The following is an 8,564-nucleotide window of genomic DNA, read 5'->3' as shown; positions in this document are numbered from 1 at the left end:
GCTTCGAACAAGAATGATACTAACTCTTACACAACGTAGGAGCTCAGTTGAGTTGATGAGATTTCTGTCTTCATTTTGAGCAAAACATTTTTTTAGACAACTGCAAACCAAGGAGTTGGTCCGATGTGGTTATTGTCCTCCCCGTTGCTTCAGGAACAATATAGGAGCAAGAGAGGCACAAGAGGACATTTCTCTCCAAAAGGGGTGAGATTCCTCCATGAGTGTTTGTGAAGGATATTCTTTAATTATAATAAACAATAAATAATCATAACAATGGTCAAACTTTCACACTTAATCATGAGATAGCTTGCAATTTATGAGAAAAAAAGAGCTCCAGACAGAAATCAATGAAATACAAGTTTATTTAAGTGTAAACCAAATAACTGCATAGGAAACGTTTAAAGTCCACAGAAGACAGAGTGTAGCAGGTAACCGATATATTATAGTCTACTTTGCCATATTTAGACTGAAGGCCTGACATCGGCACTTCCACACCAACCACAGTGTGAAAGGGGGAAACACACAAACGCACACAGGTATGCGCATGCACATACACACACGAAAGTACACCAACACAAAACACTCAAGGATGTGCGCCCCCCCCACACACACACACACACATATAGAAGCACCAGCAGCACCCATCTAAACTTGGCTGGTCCCTGCCTTCCTCCTACCTCGTGGACTGAGAGGAGAATACATTCAGTGGATTTCTCTTCAACAACACGATGCAGCGCACAAACACACACACACTACCTGCCTGCACACAGGATACAAAACAGAACAGGGTCAAACTATTTTAAGACACAGCCACTTCTCTAGCCGTTAACTCCTTGTTTTATCTAGACAACTTGTTAGGACAACTCCTTGTTAAAAGCTGTGATGTTGAATTAGCTGTGCATTACTAAGCCCTGGGGGTGTGTTGATGGTGTGTTGATAAACTGAGACTTAAAATTCTTAAAGATGCCATATTGTCACAAAAGCTCCATGACAGTAACATTCTAAATTGCAACTCAGTGGAACATCATTGTCATGGAATATTGGATGACAATGTGGCATCCGTTCTAATTCTCCAGACTCTGATTGGTTGGTAGTACAGTATCAGTCCTGTCCTGTGTTCCTGCTAGCAGCGGATAGGGTGTGATCTAAAATCAACATGAACTCCCAACAAACCCTTTTCTTTAAAAGCAATACATTCCAAAAGGGTCGCAGAGAGTCGTGTGGTCTGGAGTATTTGTCCTTTTGTGTTAATCAAACAATTGAAAAATGAAACGAAAATAAAACATGAAAATAAAAGAGTACATTTGAGGGAGATTATCTAAAAAGCCCCCCAAAAATTATACGGTTATTTTCCAGATTGAAAACTAATGTGTACTATGCTAAACGGACACACACATAGAACTTTTGGTCGCGTTCCAGCCCGTCTTTACCACAGTCGTGCTGCACATCTCACAAAGCCTGTAGAGGTGTTTAAAAGCACAGGAACCATATAGAAATCTCATCGTTTGCACAGCGCGAATGCAAAACAAGAATGTCCTGAAACGTGACCAATGAGACCAGTACTGAGGTCATAACAGAAAGGTTCACTACATCATCACAAGGGGGGACATGTTTCACTGTGACACCCGCATCACTGGGGAGACATGTTACACTGTGACACCCACAGGGTAGGGACATAGAACTACCTGAGTTTCTTTTATTTTTTATCTTTCAATTTTTTTTCATATTTTTATTTTCTTTAAAGATGATACAATCATTGACAGAGGTCTAAGACCTTGCAGACTTTCCAGCTGGTGCAGTTTCACTTTTAAAAGCATCTCTTCTTTTTCTTTTCTCTTAATGCTAAGAGAGGCCTGAAACAAAATGGTGGACAGAACCACAGGGGCCAATAAAACCCCCGATAACAGGAGTACAGGCGACCAATCACATCCTCCGAAGACATCACCACACTTCCCGGATATCATTGAGGGGGAATCAAGCGATTCTAGCGATGCTAGGCAGCTAAACTTGTCAATAAACCTAGCTTCTTTTCACAGATAGTGAATGAGGTTGCAAAAAACACTAGAGGGGGGGGGGTTAAAAAAAAGCTGACTGTGCAGCTTTACAAGTTGTTGTTGTACTAACCGGCTCTGCTACATCTCTGTTTTAAGGGATGGCGAGTTGAGCTGTTTTTTTCCCCATCTCAGGATTCAAGACATGGCCAGTCGAGCACTGGTTGGCTTCTGCAGAGCCTCTTGGTTACAGGAAATACATTCGCAAAGGTCAAAAGGTTAAATACATCCAATGTACTCCTAACACACACACATCTTTGGCTATATAATCATGATAAAATCATCCAGATTCAGTAACCCACCCATCTGAGTTTACAACACCCATTTATCTGTGAGACGTTGGTTCACTGTAGAGAATTTTGAAAGAATGCAACAAATGAAAATAAAAACAATGAACAAAAGTTTAAAATACATGTTTTTCCTCTTTAAGAGTGAAGACCTAAGGATCTTAAAGATAGAATTTCCTGCAACTTAATTTTAAAAAAAGATTGATTTCCTGCAACTTAATTTAAAAAAAAGATTGATGCAGACTACACATTTCATATAGTAATACTGAAACCCATCGACAGATCATATCGGTGAAGCGGTTGTGGGTTCTAAGCAGCAGGGTCTGGGGACTCCAACTCACTTGCCCTTTAATGTGCTAACGTCTCCACTGTATTAACATGTAATAAACAGGCTTATTAATGTGAAATAAACATCTTATTCACTCAATGTGTTCCTATACACCACAGTTTTGCTTTGTCAAAGAGTTTGACTTTTACACTCATCTCAAAATAAATTACTATCCTCCTCAACCAACACTACGCTAACTCTAAAGTCCACACTTGTAAATGTTCTTACTGAGGAGAAATTGTGTATTGTGTTGAAATTAGAGGTCATTCTTGTACATCTAAGGGGAGTAAGATGGAGGTCCTAACTCTTTAGAGAGAACACTCCCTCTCCCGCTAACGCATGGCAACAAATGACAAGGGGTATCTTACATGATCATGTGCCTCTGACATCACTAAGACTCTAAGGCCAATCAGCCAACAGTGACATCACAATCACTCTCACTGTTGGACAATCAGGTTACAGCTCTGCTGATCTGCAAAATGACATAAAGCAAAAGGGGGCCAGCCCCCCTAAGTGCATCCAATCAAAGCACAGGGATCTGTCCCCAACTGCTTTGATTTGCTAAACACATATCTAGGATATAATGGTCCAATGACATTCTCCATCTATGACAGTGTCATTCTGATGCCAACTCCATTTGGCACCAAACTCTCACAGATATCTTTTTGGCACAATTCTCAGATCTGCATTATTTGGTTTCTCCATATGATTAAAAGGCACAATTCACCACACTTCTAAACAACCCACTCATGGACACAGTGTGAAGAGAAGGCCATTTGTAACTTGTCATTTCAAATTAAATGGAGATCTTTGGTCTGACAGGTGAGGTAACATGTATTAAATTGTGAGTTGAGGTAAAAGTAACATGAGGTATGTTAAAAAGTAAAGTAAAGTGAAACTAAGGTATACAGTCCATAAGAGAGACTTTATGTTTATAAGTTACTAGTCAACATACTTGAGAGGTAGGCCTATGTGTACTGTATGTAACATGAGGCATTTCAAGTGTGAGGTCAAATGTGTGCTGAGGTATATTTGCAAAATGACATTTGTATGTTGATGAGGTCTGAGAATATAGGTTCTGTAACAATATGTATATGCAAGTTACTGGTTGAGGTAGGCTACATTAGAATTGAGATACACATGAGTAAATGTGAGGAATATGAAAGTTGAGGTATATATATGTTGAGGTAAATGAAGAGATGTGTAAGTTGATGTAAATTAGGATGGAAAGTGCAGGCCTACTCTTTCCTCTGAGGTAAGAAGTTCAGTCAGCGACCCACTAATAGCGCCCATACCGCTAGGCTAGGATATGCTAAGGGAGTGGCTAACTTTACAAGGGAAAGGGGTATTTACAACCCCTCTAACAGTTCCACCTCAGAGGTGATAAATCAGGAATCTGTTAGCACTCAATGGTTGTGTAGGCTGAGATGCTAATGCTAATAAGGGATGCTAGTTATGAGTCATATGAGTTATGAGTCAGTGTCACGTTAACATAGGTGGTGATGCTAGACTGAAATCACACACATATACTCTTTGGTTGCTGTGCGATATGGTCTGGTTTCAGACCTTTCTACAACGTTCTCCTCAGACGTGGGCCTGAAAAGTACTTCAAAATCAAAGCTACATAAACCTATTGAGTTTTATATGGCTGGGATTCTTGTCTCAACAGGATGTTACAGTACTGTGTGAATGTTAATAATATTTCACCACAGTTGGCCCTATATTCCTCTTCTCCCCACCTGACTGTGATTGACAGCATTGGCAGTGCTTTGAATGCATCTTTTTGGTGAGAGTTGGAGGGTTTTAGACCTCCAACACTAATGATTAAACAACAAAGTGTTTCTTTCAATTTGTAGTTCTTTAGATGCCAAACCTACAGGTGGCCGTTGTGCAGAAATTCTATCTTTGGTTGACTCCACTAGCTGGGCTCTACCAGTATATACCTCCATCTTTTGGAGGTCAGGTCCCAGATTCACAAAACACTTCTTACGCAAAAACTTAAGAAGCTTCTTAAGAAAAAAATAAGAGGTTCATAAGATAGTTCGTAAGTGCAATTCCTCAACAATATCTTAAGATGTAATGATTTTCTTACGAACTTCTCAAATATCTTCTTACAAATCTTAAGATGTTTGTTGCTAGGGAACCATTTTAGCTATCTAGCTAGCAATTGCAATCATGTTAGCATATTTCTTACTGAGATTACTGTTCTAAAATATGTTATTGGGTTTAAAATAATCAATACTGAAACTTTCAGATGAAGTTTGTGAGTGAATTAAACATGTTCAATTGCTTTTTAGATTTTCTTCTCTCACGGCCCTGAGTTTAAGACAATGGTTTAAAAACATTTCCAATAACTTTTTTTATGCACATGTTCCGGAACACTCTCTCTCTCCAGCATTCCAGACTGGAAGTTAATAAATAGGGAGGGGCTTTGCAGTGACATCACAAGGGGATTAGATTCAATTCTAGGCCCCAAGAGCAAATCGGAATGTCCCACAAATCAACACACAATCCAACCCTGATCTCATATTAGCTCTCACTGTTGTCGGTCACGTCCTGTGGACAGTTACTCAAGATGCTCTCTTTATGGAGGCATCGTTCTCCACCTGCATCATTCACAACAAGATGTCACTCCGACACGATTCCTAATCAATAACTGATACGGCAGCGTAGCCTGGTTGCGAGTTCAAACCCCCGAGCTGACAAGGTACAGATCTGTCGTTCTGCCCCTGAACAGGCAGTTATAACCCACTGTTCCCAGGCCGTCATTGAAAATAAGAATGTGTTCTTAAATGACTTGCCTGGTTAAATAAAGGTAAAACAAACAAACAACATCCTGATAACTCCAGATAAACTTCTGAAATACTTTGGTGGGCCCTCTGTTTCAGAGTAGACAAACACTCTTTTTTTTGCATTTTCATTATTTTTCTTATACTGTATATAGATCCAGCATGCTTTGCTTAATCAATCATGAACATATTCCTGTAATACTTTGATGCCTGACAGGGGAATCAACAATAGTCAATTGATAATAGGATCATTTGGGACAGCAGGGACAATCTCCCCACAACAACGACTACCTCGTGATTCCAACCAATCATCAAACCGCATCTGTCCCAGTTCCGCTGCGATCTATAATCAATAAACTAGTAAAGCTTAAAGGAGATTCTTCTGATTCTACTGATCAGTTTTACCTCAACATCAGTCTCCTCCTGTGGCTTGAGCTAACTAACTAACTAACTAATTAACTAACAATGAATCAGTCTAAACAGGCTTGGCATTACATAAAACCCTCTCTTCTTCTTTTGACAGTGCCATGACACTACACATTGAGAGATGAGGGGGCAATTCTAAACAGAGATTTACTAACTAACAAGCTACCCTAAATCTAGATAACATAAAATGACACCACTGAACGCTCTAGACTACACTACAGGTCAGGTCGGGCTTCTATAACCAGAACTAAACATGCAGCGTAGAACTACAGCATCCGAGTGTCTCAGCAACAAAACACATTACCCAAGATGCACAGCATGAATCCTATTAATCCTGTGCAAATATATATATATATATATATAAAAAAAACATTTTTATGTTGCTCTTTAAATAAAATTCAGTATTGAGGTAGACTTTCTTTTCTTCTTTGTAAAACTTGACGGACTAGACCTCTGCTCGGAGAGTGTGAGTACATTCATAAAGAACTAGATGAGGTAGGTGGTGGAGCAGTGGGTTCAATATTTCAAGAAATGTGAGAAAAGTCCCTGAGATGGCGATTTGAGGAGAGTTTAGCGAGAGAGCTTTGAGCAGTTGAGATAGAAAAAATAGAAATTACGGATATCTTTTTTGTCACTTTCACTAATGATTATCAATCATCTTAGTGGTCCCCTTTGTCATACAGTACACCACAATCTGAAGCTAAATGTAAAGAAATACAAACAATAATCAACAAATCCGTTTTCCCTTAATTTCGTAATAAAGTATTTTCGTCTGCTCTGTTCATCTCTCTGTTTAAACTGTCCTCTCTGTGTGTCTGTCTGTTGATTCCTCCTCTCTTTTAATTCCTCTCCCAAACTGAGAAACAGAGAGCAAACAAAGCGAGAAAAAGAACGAAAGAAAGCAAAAAATTATTAGAACTTTTCAAAACTTGAGGATGCGGTTGTTTCCAAAATCGACGACCACGATGACTCCGTCAGGCGTCACGGCAACACCGGAGGGGCGGTCCATCTGTCCAAAGCCACTCCCTTGCATACCAAATTTACATAAGAAGTTCCCGTTGGGCTCGAATACCTGCACCCGGTGGTTCCTCGAGTCAGCCACGATGATCCGGTTCTCCTGGTCCACAGCCACGCCCTGCGGACGCAAGAACTGCCCGTTACCGGTTCCCTCTGAGCCCAAGAACCGGGCAGACTGGCAGTCCGGCCGGATCACCAGCAGACGATGGTTGTTGAAGTCGGTGACGACCAGGTGGTCCTCGTGGTTGAAGGCGACGCCACGCGGTGAGTCAAAGTGTTTCCACAGAGCGCCTTCAAAGCCGTACTTGTTGATGAAGGACCCATCAGGGCCAAAGAGCTGGACACGGTGGTTCCTGGTGTCAGAGACCAGTATCTTCCCTGCAGAATTCACCGCCACATCCCAGGGGTAGTTGAACTGCCCGTTCTACAATAGAGTAGAGTGGAATATCATTATTAGTTCAGCTCTAAAGTTTGTGTGTATATACTGTAAGTAAGAGTGTGTGTGTGTGTGTGTGTGTGTGTGTGTGTGTGTGTGTGTGTGTGTGTGTGTGTGTGTGTGTGTGTGTGTGTGTGTGTGTGTGTGTGTGTGTGTGTGTGTGTGTGTGTGTGTGTGTGTGTGTGTGTGAGAGAAAGACTGATTTCCCTATCCCATCTGGACAAGAGGAATACATGTGTAAGAATGCTGTTCACTGACTATATTTCAGCATTCAACACCATAGTACCCTCCAAGCTCATCATTAAGCTTGAGGCCCTGGGTCTGAACCCCGCCCTGTGCAACTGGGTCCTGGACTTCCTGACGGGCCGCCCCCAGGTGGAGAAGGTAGGAAACAACACGTCCACTTCCCAGATCCTCATCACTGGGGCCCCACAAGGAGGCGTGCTCAGCCCCCTCCATTACTCCCTGTTCACCCATGACTGCGTGGCCATGCATGCCTCCAACAATTAGGCCTGTTTACCAACAACGACAACACAGCCTACAGGGAGGTGAGGGCCCTGGGAGTGTGGTGCCAGGAAAATAACCTCTCACCCAACGTCAACCAAACTAAGAAGCTGATTGACGGGACCGCAGTGGAGGTGGAAAGATTCAAGTTCCTCGGCGTACACATCACTGACAACCGGAAATGGTCCACCCACACAGACAGTGTGGTGAAGAAGGCGCAACAGCACCTCTTCAACCTCAGGAGGCTGAAGAAATTTGGCTTGGCACCTAAAACCCTCACAAACTTTTACAGATGCAAAATTGAGAGCATCTTATCGGGCTGTATCACCGTCTGGTACGGCAACTGCACCGCCCTATGCGGTTTGCCCAACGCATCACCGGGGGTAAGCTACCTGACCTCCAGGACACCTACAGCCCGGATGTCACAGGAAGGCCAAAAAGATCATCAAAGATCATCAAGGTCAACAACCACCCGAGCAAACGAGAGACTTAAAAACAGCTTATATCTCAAGGCCATCAGACTGTTAAATAGCCATCACTAGCACATTAGAGGCTGCTGCCCTATATACACTTTAATAACGGAACACTAGTCACTTTAATAATGTTTACATATTTTGTATTACTCATCTCATATGTATATACAGTATTATATCCTATTCTCATGTCTTAGTCTATGCCGCTTTGATATTGCACGTCCAAATATTTATATATCCTTAATTCCATTCC

At 41.6% G+C, this 8,564-nt stretch overlaps 1 protein-coding gene across 1 annotated transcript in view; it reads right to left on the bottom strand.

Annotated features, from left to right (window-relative positions):
* Positions 1 to 344: 344 nt before the first annotated feature.
* LOC124012790 (E3 ubiquitin-protein ligase TRIM71-like) overlaps positions 345 to 8,564 on the bottom strand; it is a 51,716-nt gene continuing 43,496 nt past the window's right edge. Inside the window, exon 9 of the mRNA XM_046326752.1 lies at positions 345 to 7,322. Within this exon, the coding sequence (XP_046182708.1) occupies positions 6,804 to 7,322 (519 nt within the window). The 3' untranslated portion in view covers positions 345 to 6,803. The remainder of the gene's footprint in view (positions 7,323 to 8,564) is intronic.

This window comes from Oncorhynchus gorbuscha, linkage group LG24 (genome assembly GCF_021184085.1).
Source record: "Oncorhynchus gorbuscha isolate QuinsamMale2020 ecotype Even-year linkage group LG24, OgorEven_v1.0, whole genome shotgun sequence".
NCBI classification, from domain to species: domain Eukaryota; kingdom Metazoa; phylum Chordata; class Actinopteri; order Salmoniformes; family Salmonidae; genus Oncorhynchus; species Oncorhynchus gorbuscha.
This window is presented reverse-complemented; position numbering and strand designations above follow the sequence as displayed.